The 27,201-nt window shown below is 36.8% G+C and overlaps 6 protein-coding genes across 10 annotated transcripts; all 6 read right to left on the bottom strand.

The window, feature by feature from the left end:
- Positions 1–2,221: 2,221 nt before the first annotated feature.
- On the bottom strand, positions 2,222–4,121 carry LOC127249904 (dof zinc finger protein PBF-like). Its single transcript, XM_051272967.1, has 2 exons — positions 4,016–4,121; positions 2,222–3,167 (listed from the first exon to the last, which is right to left on the bottom strand). Exons 1-2 carry the CDS (start codon positions 4,030–4,032, stop codon positions 2,222–2,224), a joined length of 963 nt encoding a protein of 320 aa, XP_051128924.1. The 5' UTR covers positions 4,033–4,121.
- Positions 4,122–5,585: 1,464 nt separating this feature from the next.
- On the bottom strand, positions 5,586–6,897 carry LOC127249512 (late embryogenesis abundant protein 2-like). The gene is made up of 2 exons (XM_051272330.1): positions 6,675–6,897; positions 5,586–6,602 (listed from the first exon to the last, which is right to left on the bottom strand). Exons 1-2 carry the CDS (start codon positions 6,807–6,809, stop codon positions 6,129–6,131), a joined length of 609 nt encoding a protein of 202 aa, XP_051128287.1. The 5' UTR covers positions 6,810–6,897; the 3' UTR covers positions 5,586–6,128.
- Positions 6,898–7,145: 248 nt separating this feature from the next.
- Positions 7,146–8,301, bottom strand: LOC127249513 (uncharacterized). Its single transcript, XM_051272331.1, has 2 exons — positions 7,636–8,301; positions 7,146–7,538 (listed from the first exon to the last, which is right to left on the bottom strand). Exons 1-2 carry the CDS (start codon positions 7,765–7,767, stop codon positions 7,347–7,349), a joined length of 324 nt encoding a protein of 107 aa, XP_051128288.1. The 5' UTR covers positions 7,768–8,301; the 3' UTR covers positions 7,146–7,346.
- Positions 8,302–8,527: 226 nt separating this feature from the next.
- LOC127249511 (actin cytoskeleton-regulatory complex protein pan1-like) lies at positions 8,528–15,851 on the bottom strand. 2 transcript variants are annotated; one of them, XR_007838343.1, is made up of 9 exons: positions 15,703–15,851; positions 14,755–14,852; positions 14,175–14,237; positions 13,669–14,092; positions 13,507–13,555; positions 13,221–13,416; positions 9,477–9,526; positions 8,790–9,388; positions 8,528–8,636 (listed from the first exon to the last, which is right to left on the bottom strand). XR_007838343.1 is itself a non-coding variant. In XM_051272329.1 (7 exons), exons 2-7 carry the CDS (start codon positions 14,810–14,812, stop codon positions 12,772–12,774), a joined length of 840 nt encoding a protein of 279 aa, XP_051128286.1. In that variant the 5' UTR covers positions 14,813–14,852; positions 15,703–15,851; the 3' UTR covers positions 9,533–12,771. The 2 variants fall into 2 exon arrangements, 1 of the variants encoding a protein (XP_051128286.1); XM_051272329.1 differs by lacking the exons at positions 8,528–8,636; positions 8,790–9,388; positions 9,477–9,526 and adding an exon at positions 9,533–12,821.
- Positions 15,852–15,921: 70 nt separating this feature from the next.
- LOC127249510 (nonsense-mediated mRNA decay factor SMG7-like) lies at positions 15,922–20,310 on the bottom strand. 4 transcript variants are annotated; one of them, XM_051272328.1, is made up of 6 exons: positions 19,851–20,310; positions 19,381–19,444; positions 18,720–19,307; positions 18,510–18,632; positions 18,248–18,402; positions 15,922–18,149 (listed from the first exon to the last, which is right to left on the bottom strand). In XM_051272328.1, the coding sequence occupies exons 2-6, from the start codon at positions 19,405–19,407 to the stop codon at positions 16,232–16,234; spliced, it is 2,811 nt and encodes a 936-aa protein (XP_051128285.1). In that variant the 5' UTR covers positions 19,408–19,444; positions 19,851–20,310; the 3' UTR covers positions 15,922–16,231. The 4 variants fall into 4 exon arrangements, with proteins under 4 accessions (XP_051128285.1, XP_051128282.1, XP_051128283.1 ...); XM_051272325.1 differs by having other exon boundaries at positions 19,381–19,467; XM_051272326.1 differs by having other exon boundaries at positions 19,746–20,310.
- A 2,960-nt stretch (positions 20,311–23,270) lies between these two features.
- LOC127249991 (VQ motif-containing protein 4-like) lies at positions 23,271–25,505 on the bottom strand. Its single transcript, XM_051273118.1, has 2 exons — positions 24,709–25,505; positions 23,271–23,755 (listed from the first exon to the last, which is right to left on the bottom strand). The coding sequence occupies exon 1, from the start codon at positions 25,462–25,464 to the stop codon at positions 24,709–24,711; it is 756 nt and encodes a 251-aa protein (XP_051129075.1). The 5' UTR covers positions 25,465–25,505; the 3' UTR covers positions 23,271–23,755.
- Positions 25,506–27,201: the final 1,696 nt, after the last annotated feature.

Here is a 27,201-nt window from a genome sequence, read left to right on the forward strand (position 1 = left end):
CTAACACACTTTAATTTCAATATATATATATATATATTTAAATTCGAAAGGGAAGATGGTAATAATATACAAATACATATAAATAAATTGATTAATTAATAAATAAATAAATCACATCCCTCATATCTGCTGCTTCGTAGCTTTTCCTTTATTCTTAGTTTGACTGTCCCACTAAGCACCAAGCTACTCACTCCACCATCTATTTCATTTTTACAATTATTATTATTATTATTGAGAGTATATATATGTAAATGTTGAATTATGTTTTGTGACACGATTTCATGAATGAATTAAAAATTAATAGTCAATAAGATAGTATGCATGTAGTATAATTATATCTGTTTGTGGGCTTAATTGAGTAAATAATAATTTATATGTATATTTATATATTATTGTGTAACGAAACCAATAATTATAATTATAGCTACCACTAACATCTATAATTTCTACATGCATGCATGGCAACATCATCAACTCCACCAACAAATATTCATATATATATATATATATATTCCTTGCCTGGTTTGGATAGAGTATTAATTTTAATTTTAAATGCCCACTTTTTTTATATTTTCTATATAATAAATTCAATTACAGTATATGTTATATGAATTATTGTCGTATAATATATATTGTTAGCATGGTACAATAAATCAAGATTGAAATAACCGCCAAACATGCATTTTTAAAAATAAGACAATTGAAAAAAAAAATGTTAATTATTACATAGATTATATGTTAAGAATCCTAATCCTAATAATAATAATAAATGATAAAGGTGTGTTTCTTTTGACTTTGATTTAAAAATATTTGGTTTAAATTTAATATTAAAATAACATAAAATAAAATGTTTTGTAATTTCTTTTTTTATAAACACAGCGTATAAATAGTATAAATAATTATATCAAACTTCTATCTATATCATATTAAACATTATATTTCAATAATTTAAAAGTTTACTATTCTCGATCATAAAAACTCAACCAAACAAACAAGGCATATTCAAAATGAGTATTATATATGGTCATATAATAAATTTTTTAGGAAATATTTCGAAAAATATTGTAATAGACATAATATATGTCGAAAATATTTCCGAATTGCTATATTTATTCAATTCTCTTGTGGTTTAATCATATATATTTAATTTTTTGATAATATTACGATGATATTCGACCCACAGAAAAGAGTAAGTTACAAGCTACGCGTAAATTCTAAATCGAGGATAATCGTGTTCCCATTTGCAAACGTTCTCGCCGAAGACTACACAACTGTTCTCCGGCACCTCGAATTATCTCCGATGATGTCTTTATTTCAAACAAATATAATCTTTAATTCAACCTCATAAGTTAAAACAATATATACATATATAAATATTTTCCATCAATTAATTAAATAAAGTGTTATAGTCACCTTGGTGGTGAAGCACAATTAGCAGAATGATTATATATTTTTAAATTGAGGGTTAGAGAAAGTTAATTAGGTACAAGGAAATGATGATATATGTGTTTAAATTAATTTATTATTATAAAGCAAAAATTGAAAACTATGGACATGGATTAATTTAATTTGCAGCTTTACAGTTAGATAATCCATTGACACATTATTCCCTTTTCATTGCCCTAATTAATCAACTGACCATATATCGACTTCATCATCTTTATCAGATCAAACTTTTCACACAGCAACAAAACCCTAATTTTTAACAGAAGACGACGACTGCTTTTCATACTTTTGATAATTTTTTCTTCTTTTTCTGCAGGTGCTTGAATGGCAATTCGAAGGTATATGTGGTTGATTGATGACAAATTATTAAGTGGCAAGTGATGAAGAAATTCAACAATGTCGAGACAGAACTAAAAGCAACAAAAAGGCATAAAGCATTAGCATTAAAACTCTCCATTTTATAAACTTTTGAACCAAAAGTTGCAAGAACCAAACCTAACCCCAATTACATTGAAATTTTCGAACTCTCTTTATGTATATATATATATATATATATAAGAAGCTTGCTAATATATATCTCCTCGTCGCAATTAATCATCGATCCAATCCCAATCGCATATATATATATATATATATATCTGCAGCAAAGCAAATCGCAAATTTATGTCTGTATAAAAGATTTAAGCCATAAAGACAACCCCAAACATATATCTCTTCGAAATGAAGAAAAACCTAAAATATAGAAATTCGATTTTAGATTTGCAGGCGCCGGAATCTATTCAGACGGATTGAATCCGGTGGTCTTATCCGGCCAGCGGTGGTTGTCAGCGAAGGAAGGTCCCGCCTGAGTGTCGCCGTCGGTGGTGGAGCCTCCCCAGAAGCCGCCGCCCCCTTCGCCGCTTGTGCTTGACGGTGCGGCCCCGCTGCTTCCGCCGGCAAAGTCTCTGGGGATGAATCCTTGTGTCCATGATTGCGGCCTTGCCGGAAAATTGAAGCTTTGTTGAGTTGGGAAGAAGTCGTTCTGAGTTGGGAATTGGAGAGGCGCCGGCTGTTTCAGAGTCGCCGGAAGGTTAAGCCCTTGCAGAAGGGACATGTTTGCGCCATATTGGGCGGCGCCGGAGATGGAGAAATTAATCGCCGGCGAAGGAGTCATGAGGCCCGCAGGTAATGATTGTAAGGTTCCGAGAGAAGACAGAACCCCACCGCCGGCGTAGAAAGAGTTGCCGATCGCCGGCGGGATGACAGGCGGCAAAGATCTAATCACCGATTGACCAGAACCGATCCCAGCCGTCAGATTCAGCACGCTGGGAATCGACGGCGGTGATAGCGCAGCCTGAGTCGTTGCAATCTCGCCGCCGGATGAGGGCGCCGACGCGACCGATTGCTTCGGCCGCTTAGTCTTCCGGCAGCCGCCGCCGACGGGGACGTTCCTTAGGGTTCCGCCGTGGGTCCAGTACCTCCGGCAGCCCTTACAAAAGTAACGCGGCTGCGACAGGCTGTAATTATTGTAGTAGCAGAACTTGGTGTTGGAAGAATCGCAGCGAGGGCACTTCTGCGGCGGCGGCGGTTGGTGGTGCTGCTGGTTGTTCGCCGCGGCGATCTCCGACGACCTGACCCGCCTCGGCGGCGCCGGCGGCTGTTGCTGACCCTGCTGCCAATTATTCTCCTGGTCAGATCTCCCTAACTCCATTTCTGTCTGAAAATACTGCATACAAACGCCCCTATATATAACAATCAGAATTAGGGATTGCAAAACTCTCAAATTGGGGATTTCAGTGTAGAAGCTTTAATTAACACCGATTCTGGATAACTTGGGAGATAATTAAACCCTGCAATATATATACAATATATAAATATATTTACCAGATTTATATAACAAATCAAGGCAGTCAGTTGGGATTACGAGAATCAGAAATTCAGTGAGCAAACATACGGCAATGGCGTATAATCAGATCGTTGATTTCTTCTCTACCTACCCCGAGAGGTAAAACCAGGAGCTAGGTCTGTTTGTTTGAATTTTTATTTTTTTTTCTTTTTTTGTTTTTGGGGTTTTTTTCTTTGTTATTTTTTTCCTGTAATCTGAAAAGGGTTGAGCATGCTGAATTAATCTTTCTTGCAATATCAGCAAAATCTGGGCAGATTTTTGGTGTCCTAAATGAAAGTTGAGGAAAGTAAAATTAATTAAGACGATGAGAAAAGGAAACGAAAAAGTTTGAGAGAGAAGAAATTAGAGGGCCACCTCAACCTGCCCCTTTCTTGTTCAATTCACCCAAATAGTTTAATTAAAGACGACGATCGAAGACAGCATATAAAAAAGAAGGGCTGCTCTTTGTACGTACGGACATCACAAATCAATCAAACCCTAAAAGATTGGAATAATTCATGTAAGGATTAATAATCAAATTAAACCCCAATTAATTTTGAAGAACCAAACCCTAATTATCTGTGCATTTTGATCTGGTCTCGATATGATCAAATTTCTTCCCACTTAATTATTGATTAAACGGCAGAATCATACATATATGCATGAATGTTGAAACTAATTAACAAGCCTCGAATCAGAAATCACCTGGAGATTAAATTCATGTACTGGAAATAAATTTCACTGCAGATCAAGAAGACGACAGTATAGCTTTGAATATTGCAGGTGAAGTTTGGAGCAGGAAGATGAAGACGACGGCGGAGGGCTGCCGGCGGCGGCGGTGGAAGCTAAGCTAAGCTGGGTGATCAGCTTTATTTTCTTGGTCCTTGCTTTGATGGCAACGCTGTCTCTCTCTCTCTCTCTCACTCTATCACTTTTTATCATTATAATTTTCTCTCTCACCTTCTTGTGCTTTGATTTAATTAAATTTTAAATTAAAATTTTCTTGATTGCGATTCTATTATATTCCATTTAGTGTGTATTAAGTGGTTCTGACATATATCAGTTGACGCGGTCAGTTGGACACCAAACTGGATTGTCCTTTTCTGCTCGCACTACACTACTACTTACGTAGTAGTATAATTCGATGATGAATTGATTTAATCAATAGAATAATTCATTCTTTTTGCACTAGTCAATGAGAATGATTTTGAGTTTGGCAATCCCCATAAGAATTTCATAACTACTTTTACTTGGGGTTTGCATTGCTTACACCTTTGGAAGGTTTTTTTCCTATATATATATATATATATATGTATCCACCCCCAAATTAAATTATAAATTATAAATTAAAATTCTTGTGGGAAAATAGAAGCAGCAGACCAAACCCACTATATATATATATATTTATTTATTTGTGTATGTGTGAATCTATCTGATCCCATATCGTATTTTTCCACTGCCACACCACACCCGATTATCCAATCCAAGACTTCAAAATTTTGACATTCCATTCTCAATATAATCACCTTCGTCGTCTTCATACTGATATATATATATATATATGTGTGTACAGGATTGCTCTTGCTGATGACACTAACTAATGATTATGTTTGGAACAGATCGAATTCTGTTCTTGCATTAAAAACAGATCCACCGACGTCGATCTTTGTCGAGACAATATAGTAGTTGCTGCTGCAGGCAATGTCTTATATTGGATTATTATTATTTTATTTATTTTTACACAGAATTTTAAAATGTAGTAATGTATAATATATTTTATATGAAAAGTATAATTACTTAACAAATTAATATATTTTAATTAAGAAATGTGCGTATTTTCTTCGTTATTATATAAAAAATGTAATTTGATTTTAAGTATTCGTTTATATTATTTTAATTCGATGTTTTATATAAAATATATATCTTTTTATTCAAAATGAATTTAAATAGAAGTGTTGAAGGAATTTTAGGTGGCTCATAGAAGAGAGTCAAGGAATTTTAGGTGCCATTGAGCGTGTACTAGTAGACAAGACGAGACCAAATTATAAACTCTTTCTATGTATTTTTATTGAATTAATTTATTTTTCACTTAATTTTTTATTAATTTACTTTTTACAAGTAAATTAAAAATTTATGTGATAAATTTAACTATGTAGAATTTATTGTCTAGGAAGAAAAATAATTTAGTAGTAGGTATTCAGAATTTAAATTTGAGGTACAATAAACTCTTTCAAACAGTAATGAAAAGAGTAAAAAATGGTTTAATAAACTAGAGTTTTGCATAAACTCGTTTAGAGATAAATTAATTATTATTATTATTATTTTTTTTTTTGACGTGAAACCCATTCCCCGAAACTTCCCCGAAACAACCCCTTCCGAGAGTGCGCACGTTTCATGAGCTGAGGCGTCGGAATTTGAACCCACCGAAACTTATCCCTTACACTTATCATTATTATTTTTATTATATGCTCCCTTTAAGAAAAAGCCCTCTCCTTTATGGGTTAAACAGCTTAGTGGGCTTTTGTAAGCCCAACTTATCGCATTGGAAGTTTCCCCAATGATCTTTTGGGTATTTTGTCAAAGACCCAAAAAAATCTCAACACCATCAATCAATAATTCAAACAAATTCCTACCCATCGATCCATTTTTCTCACAGAAAGTCAATATGCTCATACATTTGACTTTTATTATTTTTCCCTTACACCAAGAACTTAAAAAACACATTAGGTAGCATAGGCATAGATCCCCTCAACTCCCACCCCACCCCACCCCACCCAATCCACCACAAAAAAAAAAAAAAAAAACTATTAATAATTAATTAATCCTTAATATCGCGGCGGTCAGATTCCCTGACGTGATCCTCCACGTAATCCTCGGCGTCGGATGACTTTCCGACCACCGTTTCCTTGATCTTCTGCGTGGCGTCCTTCACCATCCCCGCCGCCCCCTCCACCGTCTCCTTCACCTTCCCCGCCGCGCCTTTCCCCGTCTCCTTCGCCTTCTCCGCCATGTTCATGGTTTTCTCCTTCGTCCCCTCCGCCATCCTCTCGGCGGCGCTCTTCGTCTTCTCCCCCATCTCCTCGGCTCTCTGCTTCGCCTTCTCCGACGTCTCCTGCATCGACCCCACCGTCCTTTCCTTCGCCTCCTCCGCCTTTCTGGCGGCCCTCTCCTTCATCGCCGCCGCGTTCTCCTTCACCTCCCGAGTCGTGTCAGCGGCCGCCGCCTCCTCCTCCGCATTGTACGAGGTGCTGTAATCTCTTCTTCCATTGTCACCGCCCGCCGCCTTCCTTCCCTGTCGGAAAAATTACAGTGCATAGATCATTCAAAAGAACACACACACATATATATATAATTAGTTAAAAACCTCGGGATCGTGTCTGGAGGAAGCTGCGAAGCAAACCCTAGAAACTTTGGAGCGGACAGGAAGAGATGTGGTGGTCTTCACGGAGGACTTGGAGAGGTTGTAGACAGCAGATTTGGACAAAAACATGGCGGCCATTTTTAGGTCAATAAAGAAATCAAATTCTGCAAATGTCCTGCTGATTTAGATTTTTTAATTTTGGTTTCGCTGATTTTTGCATGAGGGGAAAGATGACGATCGCTTTCTTATAGGAATAGGGAGGCTACGAAATCTTGACACGTGTCGTTGAGGCGCCACGTGCACATTAGTTATGCTAGCTAGCTGTCTGCATGGCGGCGCTCTACCCTGTCGGTTGGATTAGGTTTTTGCAATATAGGGTGTGACGTTGACACGTCAATACTTGGGGAAGTACAAATTAAAGGATGGATGAAATGAAGTAATTCCAAAATTGTAAATTAAATATAATCTGAAAATGGCATTGCAAAATTTATAGATAAGCTAACAACACGAGAGCCCATTTTATTAGAATAATCGACAATATAATGGAGCAATTTGTTTCAACATCATGTACATAAACCTGACTTAATTAGAACATTTGATTTAATTTCTTCAACATCGATGTTCTTCTGAGCTTTTGGCTATATATAATTATTACAACAATTGAAATACTATTGATTAAAGAGAGGAAGGCTTTTCTTCGTCGATGGGGCGACGGTTGACGTCCATGCCCTTATCTTCATCTATGGGCTTTCCTCCAACTTCTTTCGACAGTTTTTTCTTCAAGTTCTCGCCTTCACCGTCGCCGTTTCCGATTTTATCGTTGAATGTCTTCCATTTTTTGTCTCCACAGGTCGCTGTCTGCTCATCCTAAATCATGTAATAAAGATATGTGTGTCTGAAAGCATTGTAGTTAATGTAATTAAGATCGATCTTTGAGAGAGGTGTAATGAAATTAAATAAATACCTTGTTATCGTTATGATCAGAGGATTTGGAGTATAGTCGATGAATAATAGCAGCAGCAGGACGAGAGAGAGAAACAGAGACAAGCCTCGACAGATTCAGGAATATGGTGTTCTGTGGTAGAGCCAGAGCCATTGTTGATCCTTCTTCTCTGCTTCAACACTCAGTCTCTTACTCCTAAAATTTTTATTAGGGCATTTGGCAGCACAATACAGCCAAGCAAACAACAGGGCAGATCGACACGTGGACAGATCTGGAGATATGAAGGGCCCACATTTCCCTGCACCGAACAACCAGAGTACTATGTTTGGAGCCGTTACTGTACTAAATTTTATAATTTATCTCAACAAGACAAACAACATAGGGTTATATAATTCAAATGCAATATATGAATTAATAGCATACTCCATACTATTATCTCAGCACCAAAAAATGTCTATACTACAAATGAAATCATGTATGCCTACTGTCTATTTTTTTATGTGCTGACTAATATATATTTGTAAACTACAAATCCAACACACTCAAAATAGAAGAAGCCATTGATAGGGAAGTAATCACAGCCAAGAAATGTGTCAATCCACCATACCAATGAGCATTGAAAGAAATCCAGAGAATGCATTGCACAACCAAAAATAGCTGATGAAGCATGCCTACGATCTTATGAAAAATTTTAAGACAGGATTGAGGTAAAGATCAGCATACCACTTCTTGACGATGATTTCATCGAAGGAAGCAGTGGAAAGAAGATATTCCAAGATGACAATGAAGAAAGCTAGCAAATGAAATCCTGCAATTATGATTTCATCTTAACATTGTATTCACGCCAACCATTTATTTCTCAGAAGATATTCCAAGATGACAATGAAGAATTATAGAAAAATGGATAAACTTGCCTTGCCTTGCTGCCATGAAGGGCTTTTGATGTCTTCATCCATAGCTTCATTTGGACAAAAAGTTGCACATTCACACTCAAAAGTTTTGTTTATTCTTCTCTTTCCAATCTGCAACCCATATATCAAACCAAACCGATCATAACAGAAGCAATTATAATGTATAATGCTTCCGCACTTAATTCAGAACTTACAGAAAGTGCACAATTACATTACCAACTAATACGAACAATTCGAACGTTGAGTTGCATCCATTTAACTTACCTGCAAGGTCTCTTTTGTGCAGTTACAAATCCAGAAACAAACTCGCATTTGGCCCTAACTTTTACAGAGCATGAACTTTTGCGGTTGCGTCTCTTTGGAGACTGTTGGCAGAAGAGAGTACCTGACCAAATGAAGATAGAAAGAAAATAACTGGAATCCAAGCATGAAAGAAATAGTAAGATTTATTTAAGAAAAAAAAAATGAAACAGAGAACATGTAAAGAATCCAGTTTGCTCACCTGTTGAATCCTTGGCCGAGATGAGAATTAATCAAGTTTTGGAATATGTTTACGCACTATTCATTATATAGTAAAATTAAATTTTCCTCTATTAAAATCATCACATTCAATACTTATTTTCTATTTAAATATATATGACATTCAAAGTATCATATTCAATATCTAATTTTCATATAAAACATCACATCCGACATTTATTGTCAATTCACATTTTTACTATTCTAAATCACCAAATCACTCCCAATACAAACAAAAGAAACACACCCAAACTTGTATATCTAGAACTGGTGTCGAAAGACACTGTGTTCAAGAAGTCTATCTCTCGAAGGGGCGATAGAGAATCAACAGCAGAATGTTAGGCCTGAAAAGAAAATAAACAAGAATGAAATAAATAAAGGAACCCCAAACACATCATGGGAGGAATTAGAACGATCTGAGATGCAACTCACAGGTAAAGAACACCCTTATGATGTATTTTGTTCGCCGACTTTGTCCTATCCTGATATATTTAATTTAAATGGTTAGTCCCAAATATAGAATAGTGAAAAGGCGCTACGTAAAAGAGGAACTAATCCATTCTCATTAAAATGAGCATTAACAAGCAAGAGACATCTACAGCCTTGATTTTAATAGACATATCAATGCACTGGAAATCATTTCAAGCACACTTGTTATTCACGGCACTAACAAATGGCATGTTCCATTGAAATTATAACATAGCTAAGCAATATTATTAATCACTCATAAGACAATGCTGTTTCCGAGAGAAAGCAAACAATGGATGCCATCCAAGAAATTCAATCATTCTTCAAACATTCTATCATTTCTGTATATGAAAACAACAAGTGAAACACGTCTTCGTGCGTATGCATAAATTTTGACTAATTCTAAGATTCCCCTCGTATGCTCTAACGACAAAACAATCTTGTTTTGTTGTTATTTGGTTTAAATAATGCTCCCTCCGTCCGCCATATTATGCTAGGTTTCTTTTTTTGGTTGTCCGCTAAACTTATACACAATTCATTTATATTAAAACTCTTTATTTCATTCATAATTTAATTATGAGTACTTTAACAAATAATAACCAAATTGCCACTATTTTATCTAGTCACCTCACTACTTTCTTATTAACTCTTTAATAAATTTCTCATAATACCTCACTTTACTTTTTACCTCTCCACTTTTATATTAAAATACTATTGTTTCTTAATCTCAATGCGAAACGAAACAAGAATAAGCATGGCGGACGAAAGGAGTACGTATTGTCGAAAACATATTGCATAGTTCATGGGAGGACCAAGATTTCATTATCCGTTACAAGCAACAAGGAGTATCTTTATCCTTAAGATTGGCATGAGCATAAAAATTTGAGAAACATAATTGTCAACATGTGTTTGGATGTAGTTTTTTCCCATACTTCACTATTCATCACTTTGTTCTCTTAAAAAAACATCAAATCATATTATTTTTTTTATTTAAAATATTATATTAAAATTTATGTTTTCATTCAAAATGTCACATCATAAACCTATTTATATCTTCATCAAAAATCTCATTTAATTCAAAATTTTATTATTCCCAACTTCCAAACTCACATCCAAACACACCTTTAGATTTTGGCACAATGCACATGCTTTGGCACAAATATATGTGTTACAATGAAAAGGTCATATTTCAATGTCAGGGACTCATTAATGAGTTGATTTTACGTTACGTGGCCTAAAACATGATCCATTATATTAATGTATTATATTTGTTAGCCGATTACAAGCAAATTCTATGAAGTATGAACAAGAAAATATATAATATAGATAAGGATATTTTGCAATGTTAGGAAACATGAAAGGTCATAGCATACACTTACCAAATGTACTTTTTCAGCTCATGGCCTAAAAACATGATACAATGTCTTAATGTATTACTCCCTCCGTTCAGGATGTTTATGACACTTTTATTGAGCATAGAGTCTAAGAAATAATAACATTTTAATATAAAAAATTAGGTAAGTAAAAAGTAAAGTGAGGTATTATTATTAGAGTTAACTAAAAATAGTGAGGTAAGTACAAAAAAGTAGTGACAAATTGGTTATCATTTTTGAAATGGAGGTAATAAAATTATAAATGGATAAAGTTTATTACTTCCTCCGTCCGCCTCTAAGGGTCACATTTACATTTTGTGTCATTGTACTTAACATTAAAAATATCCTTATATTTGTATAATTTTTTGTACAAATGTCCTTCAATTAATATTATAAGACACTAATTGAAGTATTTTTACAATTTTTTTTAAATTTGTACTACATTTGATGTAATGATTAATATTCAACACACAAAAAATAAATGAGACCCTTAAAGTCAGACGGAGGTAGTATTATAAATAGATTATGCAAAGTTTAGCAAACAATCAAAAAAGAAAAACTGACATAATTATCCCAGAGGGAGGGAGTATTACTATAAGTCATTTACAAACATGCTCCATTGACAAGTATTTTGTATACTTCATATGGGTAATCCCAAAGATCCTTAGAGATTGCAAGCATGATTAAATCCATCGTCTTAGCAACATAGAAAATTCCTATCAAGATTGTACCATGTTGTCTATATATATTTTATAGAACATTTTTATATTTTGTTCTCAAGCATTTACTATGGATCTCTTCGGTAATGGTCTTGTGTTTTTCTTTGTACATTAATGGTATTGTAAAAACACCATATGCATTTTTGGAAAGATTTATGCATTTTAGGACAACTAATGTGTCCATTTATACGGTGGTGGCTTATTTCATATTTTTCAAGTGATAGTTGGAATAAGTGAAATAATGTTCTCTTTGTTGCTTTTAAAATCTCTTATAAGAGTAATTATGGAAAGAAAGCATTGTCATATTGTTCTTCAAAAGAATCCACCTGATAAAAGGACTCGAATTCGGAGTGACAACTCAAATTTAGAAATATCACACTATTGTGATCTCTATGGAACTCATTCCATCCCAATTGTCATTTTCTTCAAAATGATTGTTTGCATGGAAGCAAGTGTTCCAAAAGGTTTTCCTTATCTACATGCAAAAAAATTAGGACACCATTCAATTCAAAACGAGGTCAAAACCATAATTTGAAAGCATATTTCATATATTAAATATTTTGGTGAGTGAAACACCTAAAGATTTGAGACCAAGCACGCTCAAACGTCTATATGCAATGGTCGTGACCCAGCACTACCCAACCATTGTATATTTTAATTCCAATGGCATAACACTTACATCCAAACATTGTTACAACCATAGAGGGCCAATACTCCTTATTGTTCTTAGCACTAACACGGTACACTTGGTAGATTTCTGACTAAAGAAATTACTAAGAGAGAGTTAAAGTCCATTGAACTTCAAAAAATATTTGAATCCCTTCAAGTACTTCACCATTCTTTCTTCAAAACCTTCACTTTGTCTAAGCTTTGGTATTAGCTACACAAACTCAAGTTATCCTTCCTGCTTTATCTAATGGGGTATAATTCATGCCACGTAATTCAAACAGAAAAAAGATAAAAACTGATATTATGTATTCCAACAAGAAGATATGAAGAAAATGTAGCTGTACAGATTCATTTCATATTATGGTTTTGTGACAAGTATCAAAACTTTTCCACACATGGAAATTTAAAATTTTCCAAAAGAAACTATATGGTTCCTTAAGTCAAGGCCGGAGACATGATTCAATCCTCATGCCATTTCATTGGCATAAGGTCTTCAACTCAACAATTGGCATCTGAAGGCGAAAGAGAGTTGGAGCTCATGGATGATCCTAATATCATGACAATGATGATTATCATTACTAGTTTCAACAAATTCCAAAACAGTTGGAAACTATCCTAAACCACAATGCCATAGCCATAAAATCCAAGGGTTGCGGGGAATAATCATTGCACATTTCCTTTCTCAAAGTTGCAATCCTTCAACCAAGTGTCAGCACAGTCCAACACTACACAAAATTTGCTAGAACTCTACTATTAAATTAAGTAAACCTGTAAACTTTACATTATTAGCCATACTATCTTTTAGAGCTGTATATTAAATTTCCAACTGCTTCAAGTAATTCTATGGCATCTTCAATGCAAGAACAAAAGATATTCAAGTATTAAGCATGAAACCCCCACAATCATTTTACGTAATTGCATAGAGATAAACCAGCATCTAAACAAACCTGTTTCCTCATGCTCTGGGTCGTTTGGCATTGCTTGAGGTGGAATGGGCGGCAGAAGAGGTGGAAGAGGAGGCAGCCCAGTAGGGATTGATGACATCCAGCTAGGACCAACATTGTTGTATGTTAATAGCTGAGGTGGAAGAGGAGGCACCTCAGAAGAGGTTGTCGCCACCCAACTACGATCAACATCACCATCCTGTAGCAAAGTAGCAAACCAAGTTGATTTTCTCATTAAAAAAGCTTTCTGTGATTATACACAACCAATTATATGAAAGGTTTTACTTACCCCGGCAATAGGAAATGGTAAATAGTTATTTGTATTCATTGACCAATGTCTGCATAAAAAGAGATATTGTAAAACAGATTAGCATATCCCAGTGTATTTATAGTGAAATAAATATTGTCGCTTGGCAAATACATTAACAATGAATATCCAATAAAATATTACCTAGTGCTGCTTGAAGGGTCCATCGTGGGAGCATTTTGATCAAGTAGCATCCTGGAATTAAGCTCTTCGGTTTGTTGTGCAGCAGCTACCATGTGGCTCATTGTTGTTTGCGCATCTACACCAAGTATCTCTGGATCGAAGCTAATCCCAAACATTGATGTTGGAAAATTTTGCCACATATTATCCATAATTGGTGATGACATTATTGGCAAGCCAACAAGATTTGGTCGACTTGAAGGCCCTGGCATATCTATCAATGGATCTGCCCCCTGTATTATACAATTCTCATGTGCTATGGAAACCAAAGGATTAACACTTTGGAGCATATTCCCTTCTTGCATGGGAACAGAAGTGTTAACAATTTGGGGAGGATTTTCAGTTGTTTGATTGTTGTTATTGGGAGTATCCCCTATGTTTGTTGAACCTAGTATACCAGAGAAAAATAGATCACATAAATCAACTACAAAGATCTTGCAAGCTTACCAGATCTTTTTTTGCAAGCTTACCGCAGTAGGCATCCCAGAATAAAGACCACCACTCAGAGAGAAATCCTTCAGGAAGACTGACACCTGCCAAAAATTAAAATATATATGTAACATATCGAGATCTATGCTAGAGCTCATCAGCTCATGATTAGCGATTTTTTATACTACACGGGTATCTGAAATTTGGAAATTTTAATAATGCACCATTAATTACTAAAAAAAAAAATAAACTTAGAGATAGAGAGAGAAGAAAAGAAAAAAGAAAGCCTTCATCATCATGAAAGACAACTATATATAGTAACATCATCGGGACGAAAAAAATTAAAAATCACATGATACACAATCGAATCTCACTTCCCTTTTTTTTCTCTTAATCGGTATTTATATTATTATTTAAATAAATCCTACCAGCTTCTTTTTTCTTTAAATTTCTTTGATCTTCTTTTCATCAACAAAGTCTTACAAATTATGTTTAACAATTGAGTTATACTTCTGAGCCAGAATAAAGAAACATTATCAGAATGTTACCATTCATGCAAAAGAATAACTCTTGGATGAATCTATTAAAACTCAGAGGTAAATTTAATAGAAGCACACATACCAACAGGCGTCACAGTAAGATTAGCTTCCCGAGCAAAAGTCTCAGCAGATTGGAACATGTTGTGCTTGATCAAGTAGTCGTAGACGTACAAATCCAGGCTGAAAAAATCAAAACCCACAAACATCAAATTCACAAACCTGCATACCAAAAATCAAAGAGATAAAACAAAGAGACCACAAAAGCCATGGAGGTATCAAAGACCGCCCACAAAACTCACTAGTTCATCGCAACTTTGTTATCCATGATCACAAAGACAAACTTTTCGCTTCACAGAAGCAAAGATTGAAAGGACAACAAACTAAGAGACACAAAGGATTCAATCTTGATTAGCAATGAAATTATATAGAGAAAACTCAAGCTCAAGGAGAAAAATCCCTTTGATTTAAAGCAAGAAAATGAGGAACATTCAGGGTGTGAAATAGGTGAGGGAGTGAGGTGGTGGAGGAGGAAGAGGAGGGATGTGAGCAAATGAAACTGGCACCCAAAGGCCATGCAAATGTGAACCTCTGAAGTAAAACAAGACAATCTACAAATTTACAATAATGCCCCCATTACCACCGCCTAGTCCTACTGTTTCACAAACCATCATCCTGAAGACGACAATGGACCCCTCTGGAATTTGCCCTCAATACAACTTTCCTTTACCCTAATTTTCTACCAAAAATAAGATTCTGTTCCTTGACTTAGATTTCCAATGCAATATATAATGAATTATTACGATGATCAGATTATCCCCTCTGACAATCGGTGAAATTAATAATTGCTCATCCGGAGAGACTACTAAACCCCTAAAAAAAGTGCTTTTTCGAAACGAAACGGACAAGCGAGTGAACAGAAACTCAAAACTGGCCAGAGCAGATTTGTCTTTGCTCATGAGAGCTGTAATTTCACAAGCAATCTACAAATTTACAAAAGGTATATATAAAGCAACGAAAGTAAAGGAATCACCATGAATTTACGGGAGAGTGTAGGAGGTTAGCGGTGGCAAAATGTGACAGCTCACGATTAAATCGAAACCCATCCGAAGGACGTCATGAAACTCATCCTCATTCACAACTGACTCTCTTCTCCTCTGGCCATGAAAACCCTCTGAATGCACAATGCCACTGTCGTCTACACAGTTCGAGTGATGAGAATGGACTCCGCCAGTAAAGAGTCTAAAGACTATACGTCACAAATTTGTCCTTTTTTATTATTTTTAAAAAAAGAAAATAAAAAAGTTCGAGCGTTCGATACACTCGACGCTGCAGAGTCCACAAGCCACGTCATCACTGACACGTGCCGACCAGGGCCGGGCCGATTCTTGATTCATTCAATGGGCTTAATTGGGCGGGCCTGTGTTATCGACCCGACCCGGACCATATTGTAATGATCTGAAGACTGTTCGATTCATTCAAACTGCTCGTCCAAAGTCTAATCATATCGACATTTGAAACCATTCTAAGACATTACAGATTTCAAGTAATGGCGGAATCAGTCAGTTGTTCCCGGTGAACGTAGGGTTCCTCAGCTGCGGGCCTGGCTGCATCTGCACCTGCCTCTCCTTCTCCTTGAGATACTGCAGCAGCGATGGCTGATCGGAGTTCATCTCCACGCCGACGCCGCACACGTACGGAAATGGTCTCTGGTAGCCCAGGAAGAATTTATCCCTCTTCGGCTCTTCAGCGCCGTACGCCGCCGGTGCCGGAGGACTCGAATAAATCTGCGGACTTCCCAAATACGGCATTGGATTCGGCACCAGATGGTTCCCCCATTGATCGAACAAATCGAAGCTCGAAAGCTCGTTCGAGTGATAAGCAGGAGGAGCGTTGTAGTGAATCGGAGGGAGGTGATTCGCCGCCATGTTCTGGCTGTTTCTGTAGTGGTACAGCCATTCTGATGAGCTCATCCCGAGCAGCGGCGGCGGGTAACCATCGACCAGGCCTGAAAGAGGCGGCGGTGAGTAATTCACCGGCGGTCGAACTGCAGCACGGCTAATGTAGCCTCCAATTGGAGCGGCCCCAAGAATTCCGTTGGCCTCATTTCTGGCGACGGCTAATGAGTTGCCTCTCAGCCATGCTGCGTCGTCCGGTAACAGTGGAGCTGACGGCGTCGGAGTCATGTACGGAGACGACGGAGGCGCGTCGTGAATGATTATCGAAGCATGCGGCGGCAGCGTCGAATTCTTGGCTTCGTCGATTGCGAGATCGGAGAATGACGTCGAGGCCATTTCGTCGATGGGGCTGAGTTTCTGTTTACTGAAGCCGCCACGGATTTTCTCCGGTGGTGGTTCGACATCGGAGCTTCCTTGTGTGAGCACCCACGCGCTTAGTGAGGGCGGTCCGGCAGGGTGCGCACCCGTCGATAAAGGATCGATCGGTTTTGGCGAAGACCGGCTGAGTACGGAGCTTGTGTAGAAGCTGAACGAGTCGGCGTCGTCCACCGTGTTCTGGCCAGTCGACAATGAAGTGGCGCGGCGCAGCCATTCATCGGTAGCCGATGTTTGTGTCTGAACGCCTTCCGCGCTGACAGGATCCTTAGCCGGCTTCGAAATGTAGAGCGGCGCAGAATTACGCCGGGTTATCGGCTTGAAGAGGATAACCTCTTCTTCTTCGACAATAGGTTGGAATTTTGCGCTTGGCGTCGTCATTGTCGTTGTCTCCTCCTTTTCAGACGTAAATTCCGATGTCTTTAACAATCTCTCCCACGCGTCACTCGGAATCCATTCCCGGCGACATTTTCTCGCAGCTTCGACAATCCTCGTCGCAGCGCAAAGTAGGCGCCTCACGCGACACTCGTTTCTACTGCCGTAGTCATTCATGCACTCCAAATGCGTCGCGAAATCCATCGTCTCGTGAACGCGAATCAACGGATCGAAGCCCCTCAGCTCATGATCTTCCCACAATGCGGCGTAATCCATACGATACCCTCGTCCATCACGACCTATTCGATCTAAGAGATCTGCGAGCGCAGAAAAGAAGTAACCCGAAGCAGTCTTAACCTTGGAGTCTGTGCCGTACGCTTCTACCACATCAACGGCACCAACCAACCATTCGACAAACACAAGCACGGCGGGCAACAGCGGGCAACCGTCGCTGTGATTGACGTTTCCCCTCAGACATCGGTCCGTGACACGGCCCAAGCAAATGAACATCGCTGCAAACGCCAACTGCGTTAGCTCGGAACGCTTGTTGCCAACCTTCTCTCTCGACTCTTCCCGTTCGGAGCTAGTCGTTAGGCTATGCGCCACAAAGATGAACACAGAAACGAGCTGGATCGCGCGGTGAGGACCTCTTCTCGACGAGTCCATGTTTTGGTAAGACTCCAAAATAGCTCTAAGTTTCGCATCGTCGACAGACAACACCGCCTCCAATCTGTTCACCACCGAAGCAAGTGTGCTCGGAAACTCCTCCAAACTGAACCACAAGCGTAACATCGACACATTACCATTACTACATCGTCGAAGCAGTACATACACACGAGCTAACAATCACAATACGACTAAAATACAAACCTCGATTCGACGAAGAAGAAACTTATCGTTCGGACAATGACCAGCCACAGCTCGAACTTCTCAGAAGCATCATCCAAAGAATAACTTCGTTTCGAAGGATTCAAGAAATCGAACGGCGCCTGCGAAGACAGCGCCGGCAACGTCGCAGACCTGTTCTGCAACTCCACAAGACAAATGGAAAGAACAATCAACAATTCATTCCAATCCTAAAAGCCAACAACATAAACATCGATCCAAAAACACACAAAAATCATCGTTGTACCTCTTCGAAAAGTAACATAACGTTCCTCCACGCATCCAGGAACGGCTCCTTCACAGCCAAGCTCCTCGAGCAATGGTACAACGCAAGGAACGAATCGCCGACATACGTCGCCAGCAAGGCCAACTGCAAAACACGCTTGAAAAACGTTAATTCGCATCGATAAATTGCTCGCGCCAACGACAAAATCGACGCTCGACATCGCAGCATTACCTGATTATGCGGATTCCCGCTATCAGGCCACGTCCGAGTCGCTTCGAGATAATACTTCGACGCAACCGACCAATCACAGGCCTCGGATTTCTTAACACTCTCGAAATACCGTGAGAGATCGCCGAGGCAGATTAAGAGGCGATGGCACGTGTGCTGGCACGCTTGCGATTCTGCGGAATTCGAATTCGACATGGGGTCCTTATCGGTAAGGAAGATTTCGGCATCGAGTCTGCAGCTCGTCCTGAGCTCGACGACCAGCCTTCGATAGAATTCGGTGGATTCAGACAAGAACAGCCTGAATCCTTCCAAGGTTTTGTCTATATTGCTCTGCAAGCTACCATTGTTGTCCGAATGAACGCCGGAAGAACGGTGGCTGCCGCCGATTCGCTTACGGAATTCATCGATCAGCTGATAATGCAGCTTCCACAAGTGATATTCGACTTCTTGCTGCTGCGACATCTCACTGTTGGTGTTCAATAGGATTTGTTCATACTCTGTTCGAATTCTGCGGTATAGTTCCATTACATGGTCGTGTAAAATGCCCTTGGAATAGATCGACGCCAGCATCTGTTTCTCACTGCCGACAACCTGCGGTCGAACAAAAATATCATATTATCATTTTTTTGTGTGCGATTGGAGAGGAAGAAATCAATTGGATCACCTCATGGAAGGTCTTGTTCTGATCCATTTTCAACTTTATTAGTAGTTCGATTATGCTACACCGCCTGTTGAAGAAACTACGATATCACTGTAAGAAAATGGACATGATTGAGGTGTAAGAGAATCATATGAGCAGAAAGCAAGCAGGAAATCTGTAACTGTTCAGTCTTAGGTTTTCGGGCATAATTAATAATTTAGGGTTAAAGAACAAAAACAGTGAAAGTAGTAAGCTGGCAGGCATGATCATAGAGCCCTGTATAACTTTAAACCAAACAAACCCAAATAAACAAAACTCTGATGAAGAAGGTTATGCAGAACATCATCGATCATATAAATTTAATCAAAGAAAAAGACTGAAGCTTTAACCTAGATGGAAATTACTGTCCGTGCAGTTCTTGATCAGACAATCCAAAGCTCGGACTTTGGGGAAAAAGGTAAGAAACGAAAGCATCAAGAAGAAGCAGAGAGTACCTAAACGAATCGAAGAATCTGAAGAGTGTTGAGAGAGGAGAGCTAAGGATCAAAAGTGAAAGATACTCTTTTGAGTGTAAGAAAGGCCAGAAAAACTGCTTCCCAAAAACTGGTAGTAGAGAGAGAGAGAAGAGAGAGAAAGGAAAGAAGGTCTGCGTTAGCTCATCAAGAAGCCCAACAAAAGATTTTAGTACCGCCCCTTTCTTGCTGGCAATTTATTTGATGTAATAAGACAACTAAAAATATACATATACACATACATATAATATATATATATACATTGAATCACATCTTTGTCCCAAAACCAAAAACACACATCATAAATCAAACATACAAACATATATATACATATATACATTTTTCCAAATTCCAATCAGAAAAATATCTTGAGAGAATCAAATCAATCACTTGTAATCCAAGCCAAATGGGGCCTTCTCCCTCTTCCTTCTTTCCAACACGCTACTGATTATATTACTGATTGCTTTTCTATTATTTATTTACAGAAAAAAAGAAAACCCTTTCTTTCAGACAAGTAGAGCTGCTGCTTGGTGGTAATAATAAAGACACCTCTTTTATTAGGGCAGGCAATTAGAGATATTTTTACAATGTATGATTAATTATTTCGATTTTTAGTGCCCTTTTGAGGGGGAACCTTCCACTACCAAATGCTCGAAAAAAAAAATTGTTCGTGGGGCAGAAAGAAAGCCACTGACTGACTGGGTTCAGATAAGGTCGTCGTACACACGAAACTGATGAGGAATTTTTTATAAAATTAATGAAGAAGAAGATAAGAGAGGGTTTGTTGTTTGTCGTAGTCAAACAAACAAATGTAAACAAGGGTAGCTATGGAGGAGGGTCCATGTAGTAGGTGTTAGATACAGCATTCATTGAATGGACGGATGGGATTGATCGTCTGCGCCCGGATGCATTTGATTGGGTTTAATCTCCGCCGTTGGATTGTCCGGCGACTCGACAGGTGTTCGTAGGAAATGGATTCTTTGGAAGGTTCTGGGACTTCGGAGGCCAGATAGATCCGGACCGTTCGTTTTGTGTGTGGGTTCAGAAACGACACCAAAGTGATCCAGACCATTCGCTTCATGAGTGTCGGTTTTGGGATCCATCTGGAGCTGGAGTCCTGGGATCTGGCGAGTATTTTTTCACTATTTGCAATGCTGCTGCATAAATGTGTGTTTATTTTTTTGTCAACTAAAATAATTAAATAAATAATACATATATTTATTTTTTTTCCTTTGAAAACTGTTGTTAGATGATTGGTGAGTCGTGACATGAAAATAAACAAAGACTAGGGACCAATTTTAAAGCTACAAGGAAACGTAGTCAAGATTTTATTCTTTAATTCTTGTCTTGGATTTGATAACACATATACATATATATATATAAATACAAAATACATACATTTTTCTTACCTATTACTAGTTGCCAATTAGCATTCATAGTCATAGCCATACCCACGTAAAATTAATAGTGGTATAATTTACAACACTCCACAAAAAAATCTAATTATTACAATCTCAATTATATACATATATAAAACAAAACAATAGTCAAATTATTTCACCAAATAAAAAGAACCCACTTACTAATGTGGTCAATAGAAAATCTTTGGGTATGGTTTTATAACTTAGTTTAGGTACGTGGCATTATTGTACTTTTTCATCTCCTAAATTCAATATGAAAGATTATTACAAACCCTTATTTTGAACCAAACAATACAAAAAGAAAATCACAGGAAATCCACTGAGATAATCTTCAAGATGTAAAATTTATAGATATATAGACAATTATTTGTTGGGTTTCTTTTAATTTGGAGTTTAATCTTAAGATTTTCTTTATTATACATAAATATATTATATCATGTAAACATTATATTCAAATAACTATTCAAGCAGAAAAAATTAAAATAAAATCAAGATCCAACAATACTTCCATTAAGTTAAGTTACTATATATAAGAACAAGCCCACTTCTTGGAATTTAAGAGAATGGACTTTCTGTTAAGTTACTATATAAGTATATAAATTTTTACTTCTCCCACTGACCTTCAACACTGTTGGGCTTTTTCTTGAAAAAAGATATATCATAGTGCTTTTTTTTTTTTTTCCTTTTTTTTTTTCGGGTCAATTTTGTAAACTCTCCAAATGCAATTGGGAAAAATCCCTCAAACTTTCTTTTTTATTAAGATAAAGCAAAAAAAAAAAAAAAAAGTATAAAAGAGTCGAAAATAGAAAGAAATAAAGAAAAGATAGCAACAAGAACTGTGGTTACCTGTCAAAGAGTGGGGCCCATTAAAAATTCAAAAAAGGAAGCACCAACACAGCCCGTGAGGTTTTACCTGAAATCAACAATTTTTGGGAATACTTTTTACTCTTTTATAAAATACTACTATCCTCTCTTTATTCTTAATTGTTTTTGCAAAATTCTATTTTAACCTAAGAAAACAACAAAAACCCAAAACTTAAAAAACACACCAATAGTGAAACATGCCCTAGAAAGAAATGGATGATTGTAGAGAGGGGATCTTTCTTTTTAAAAAATTCTTGTAGAGTTTGGTTTCTTTGGTTTGATGATTATGATGATTGATGACAAGTAGCACCACTAGTCTAGTCTAGGTCTAATTTTCTTGCTTCATTCCCTATCCAAAATCCCATGTTTGCTTCACTATTGCTAACCCTATTCCCATTTTCATTTTTTAAATAATAATTTTATTAAAAAAATAAAGAAATCAGTGTGTTATGTGCCTTGGGGTCAAAAGTTTGGTTGAGTGTGTTTGGGACAACACAAAGAAAAAGTAGGAAGGAAACCGCCACCTTTCCATGATATTTTTTCCAAAGTGGCATTTAAAGAGCCCAAACCAAATTCAAAGGCCAACTAATTTATTTAGGCCCCATTCAACCCCACCCCCCACCCCACCCTACCCTGTGGATGTATAGTGTACTTGTGGTGGACCCTTTTTCAATTATACATTTTATACGTATATATATATTATCATCATCATCATGTTTGCCACTCATTCTTGTTCATTTTGATCAGGAGCTCCCGGACCACTCCAAGATCAAGTGGCGAGGGCCTGGACCTCCCAAGAATGTTGATCATTTTTTCATGCCATGAAGACTCCTGTTATAAGTTGACCTCTTTTTTTCTCCTTTTCTTTTCTTTTTTTTTTTTTTTTTTTTTTCTATCGAATTCGATCCCAATGTTTGATTGAGTGTGGGGTAAATTCACATCATTCATTCATTCATTCATATCAGAGACGTTGAAGCAACCAAACAGTTGTCAGAAATTTTGAAATGTAAGAAGGGTAGGACAGTGAGTTAAAGAGCATGTCAACGTAGGATCATAAATGCCATTGAAGATTTACAGCCGTTGGATGAAATAATAATAATAATAATAATAATAATAATAATAATAATTTAAAATAGATAGACACAATATATACATCATCAACATCAGCAAGGGTAAGGGTAAAAGAATATAGAAATCAAGCCACAATGATGCCATTTCTTGAATTCAAAACCACCAGAAAAAATTAAGATTGCACAACTCGAAACTCAATTATGACAACATTGATGAGGATATCATTTTTTTATATATATAAATAATCATTATAATATAAAATCATCGATTTCATATTTTTATATTTATATATATATATAATAAGCTTTTTCTCTGTTCACTTCACATTTTGCTGTTGGGCTATGATCATGTGCAGTGATAAATCTGAAGAAGATTGGAAATATCGAACTGGGGGAAGGAGTTTCGTAGGAGCACCCGGGACTCCCACCGCGAGCTCAGTCCACACCAGACAGCGTACACCATTCACGGTGCAGATGCACCTGGTGTTGGGATCCACGGAGCTCCCAAGAATCATCCCTCAAACAACAAGCCCTGTCCAGATTTTAGTACAGCCAACAGTTTTTTCAACTTCAAAAGAACCCACACAAAAATAAAACTTATAAATCTACAAATCATTATTATTATATTTAGTATGATTAGAATAATAGAAAGGCATGCAAGAACAAGAAACAAAAAAAAAACTCTCCTTTCATTTTTTATTTCCATTGCATGTAATAATTCCCTAGCACTACCAAAAGTATCTCCTTCCTGTAACACATTTACTTACAACAGCACTTTGAACAGCACCCAAAAACAAAATTAAAAAATATATATACTCAAATTTATTTGAAAGACACACATCAATCAGATCATCATTTATTGAAATTCTTTTCGAACGAGAGAGAGAGAGAGAGAGAGAGAGAGATGGACTCTGAAGAATATGTTCTTAGAAATAGCCCTCAAGTTTATAGGGTATTTATTAATTTGTGGGCATCTAAGTTAATGCAAATAAACAACAAAAAGAGTCAAGATTCCTTGCCCCTTTCTTTTACTCTTCCACTGACAGCTAACCCCATTTCCTATTTTCTATCCCCACTTTTGAAATTATGATAATCCTAATTCTAAAATAAATATCTTTTCATCTTGACTATTTGTTAATGCCCACTTCTCAAAGATTCATTTTTTTTTCTTTCCAATCCCTAAATATTCTATCATCTCAAACCAATGCCACCGTTAAATAAATGTAGATTTCATCGAAATGGATCCATGGAGGCTTTTGGGTTTCATCTTTGTGCCACTTTGTTTTTTTTACCTAATTGCTATTACATTAAGCATTTATGGCATCATAAGATGGGTTGACTCAGTGAATGATCCAGCTTTGCTTTTACAATATCGAATATTACATAATAAAATTATTTAAAATAAATTAAAAGCACTGCTACAGCTACCCAAAAAAAAATAATCATTAAAATTAAGGGAAATTAAAAATAAAAATTAAAACTCACTCAAGATTCAGCGGCGGGTCGCGGCGAGGTCACCGGAAAAAGTGGCAGCAGTCGGGGCTCCGATTCCCTCGGAGTATTCGCCGGCGAAGGATGCAAATAAAACCCTTTCTCTTTAATGGCCTTCTCCTCCGCCACCGTGTCCAGGTGGCTGGTGGCATTGGCGGCGGAGGACCCGCGGTTAAACGGGTCGGGTATGAGGGGCGTGACGGGGCTGAGGACCAGCGACGGGAAGTCGAGGATACTGGGGGAGAGAATCTCCGGCGTGCCGGTCCGGGGCGAACCGGAGAGTAAACCGGACCGGGGGCTGACGAGGGCCGGTCCGAGCGGGCTGATCTTGAAATTCTTGAGGCTGTTGCGGCGCTCGTAGAGTTTGGCGGCGGATTTGTCCTTCCGGGGGCCGGTTTTCATCGGCGGGATGGGATTCCGGTGGTGGTCGGGGCGGGCAGGGGCGGAGGCGACGCGGGCAGTCTCGGCGGAGCCGGTCAGCATTTGGACGACCTGCTTGAAGGAGGAGGTGTCGGCCTGGACGAAGGTGGTTGGGTAGGGGTTGTTGGGATCGGATCTCGCGATTGGGAGCGGCGGCGGCGGAGACGGGCGGCGGGGGAAGCCATTGCTGCCGCTGCTGCCGGAGCTGTGGGCGGTGGGCGACGGATTAGGGTTTTCAGGGAGGGGATTTGTTATGGTGTCCATTGGAGGAGGGTTTGAAGTTGAAGAAGAAGAAGAGTTATGATTGTTACAGAGATTATTTTTCGACATTTATAAAGTGAGACTGCGCAGACAGAGAGAGAAAGACTCAGAGAGAGAGAAAGTAAATTTATTTTTATTTTTATTTTTATTTTTTGATTTTATTTTTTTGAAAGTCTTGTAATACTACTACTGTTTACTTCGCAACTTTCTATGGTTTGGTAAGAAACGCTTAGTTGTCCACCTCGAGTAAGCTCCACTCGCGCTATAGGCGCGTCGACTTATTGACGTTTTCATTTTTTTATTTTTATTTGTAATTATTGTTAATGTTAAAATTAAAATTTACGAATACAAGCTTACAACAAAAGGTGTTTCAAGTTTTACATTTTTTCTAAAAAAAAATTGTTTTATCCGTTTTATGTAAAATATTTTTTCTTATTATTTATAATTTATAGTTTAATTAAATTATTTATTAATTACATTTTACCTAAATAAAACTATATGGTATATAGTAATAGAGATATATTATTATGAAGAAAAAATTATGTTTTTATTAATATTATAAAATATATGTACTTTATAAACTATTAGCCAAAACATTTAAAATAAAAATAAAATAAAATTTTAATTATTTAAAATTTATGTCAAAACAAAAATAAATATTCAACTAGGATAGAGATAATTATTTAATTTATTGATATTTTATTCCGAGTCACAAGTACACACACCTTTAATTTTTTTATTCAATAATGATTAGATAATATAAATGTATTTAGTTGATAAGTTTTTCGGAATTTTATTTTCTAATTTTAATTTTAATATAGACTATATTTTTGTGAGAGGAAGTAGAATTTATAATCAAATCAACTAAACTTTAAATTTATAATCATAATACATAACAAATTAGTGATTTATATTTTTTTTTAAAAAATAAATTATAAATTATAAATGAAAATTGTTATATCGATAATCTGGTGGCGTAGGAGTTGGACTTGTGACCATTAATGTGACTTTTCTATCGAGTCTGATTTGCAGAGTATTAAGTTCAACCTAAATTTACACGTACTTTCGAATAGTCACTGAGTTCTGAAGTTCAAATTCCTCGAAGCTACTTTCAATAAATGCAAAGAGATCTGAATTCAGAATTCTGATCCTTCCCATCAATTTTTTAATTATTATTTATTTAGTTTTTTACAACAATTATTAACACAATAAATAGGGAAATCAACATAAATCAATACAAAATGCGACTAAGTGGAGACAACATTAGCGTCATGATCCACGTGGAAAGCAACCATTGGCCACCATTAAACTATAAAATAAATAAATAAATAAATAAAACAGTAAAATAATTAGGGACACTGAAATAGTCAAACAAAGTTTCAAATATTTGAAATTTATATCAACTGACCATTCAATGCTTAACCATTATCGCCACCAACTTTTCTTTTACTTTAATTTAATAACTTATCAAGAAATGTTCTCAATTAAAAATAAATAAATATATATACTAAAAAAATACTTCTACTTTGAAATTACATAAATATTGTAATTTTACTTTGTATTGTATAATATATCATATTTTAGTACAAAATCTATTACATAAACTTCCTTACATTTATCTATAATATGATTGTGATATGTAATAAGTTTATAATATATAGAAATATTACACAATAAAAATTTAGTAAATGAGATCATTATATCATTAAAAAAAAAATTATATTTTCACCTAAAATTGCAGCATACAGCAATAAGACAATAATTTATTTCAAAAAATTTATCTATTGTACTTTAAAGTGCATTTTA

The sequence above is a fragment of the Andrographis paniculata genome, unplaced genomic scaffold, assembly GCF_009805555.1.
Source record: "Andrographis paniculata isolate CXL003 unplaced genomic scaffold, ASM980555v1 Contig36END, whole genome shotgun sequence".
NCBI classification, from domain to species: domain Eukaryota; kingdom Viridiplantae; phylum Streptophyta; class Magnoliopsida; order Lamiales; family Acanthaceae; genus Andrographis; species Andrographis paniculata.

Excerpts from the sequence above, each read along its gene's own strand:
- LOC127249512 (XM_051272330.1), bottom strand. The coding sequence starts at position 6,809 with ATGGCCGCCATGTTTTTGTCCAAATCTGCTGTCTACAACCTCTCCAAG. Across the intron at positions 6,603-6,674 it reads CCTCCAGACACGATCCCGAG|GGAAGGAAGGCGGCGGGCGG; the intron begins GTTTTTAACTAA and ends TTTTTCCGACAG.
- LOC127249513 (XM_051272331.1), bottom strand. The coding sequence starts at position 7,767 with ATGGCTCTGGCTCTACCACAGAACACCATATTCCTGAATCTGTCGAGG. Across the intron at positions 7,539-7,635 it reads CTGATCATAACGATAACAAG|GATGAGCAGACAGCGACCTG; the intron begins GTATTTATTTAA and ends TACATGATTTAG.
- LOC127249511 (XM_051272329.1), bottom strand. The coding sequence starts at position 14,812 with ATGTTCCAATCTGCTGAGACTTTTGCTCGGGAAGCTAATCTTACTGTG. Across the intron at positions 14,238-14,754 it reads TCTTACTGTGACGCCTGTTG|GTGTCAGTCTTCCTGAAGGA; the intron begins GTATGTGTGCTT and ends AATTTTTGGCAG. Across the intron at positions 13,556-13,668 it reads GACCCTTCAAGCAGCACTAG|ACATTGGTCAATGAATACAA; the intron begins GTAATATTTTAT and ends CTTTTTATGCAG.
- LOC127249510 (XM_051272328.1), bottom strand. The coding sequence starts at position 19,407 with ATGGATCAGAACAAGACCTTCCATGAG. Across the intron at positions 18,403-18,509 it reads TTATGTTACTTTTCGAAGAG|AACAGGTCTGCGACGTTGCC; the intron begins GTACAACGATGA and ends GTGGAGTTGCAG. Across the intron at positions 18,150-18,247 it reads TTCTTCTTCGTCGAATCGAG|TTTGGAGGAGTTTCCGAGCA; the intron begins GTTTGTATTTTA and ends CTTGTGGTTCAG.
- LOC127249991 (XM_051273118.1), bottom strand. The coding sequence starts at position 25,464 with ATGTCGAAAAATAATCTCTGTAACAATCATAACTCTTCTTCTTCTTCA.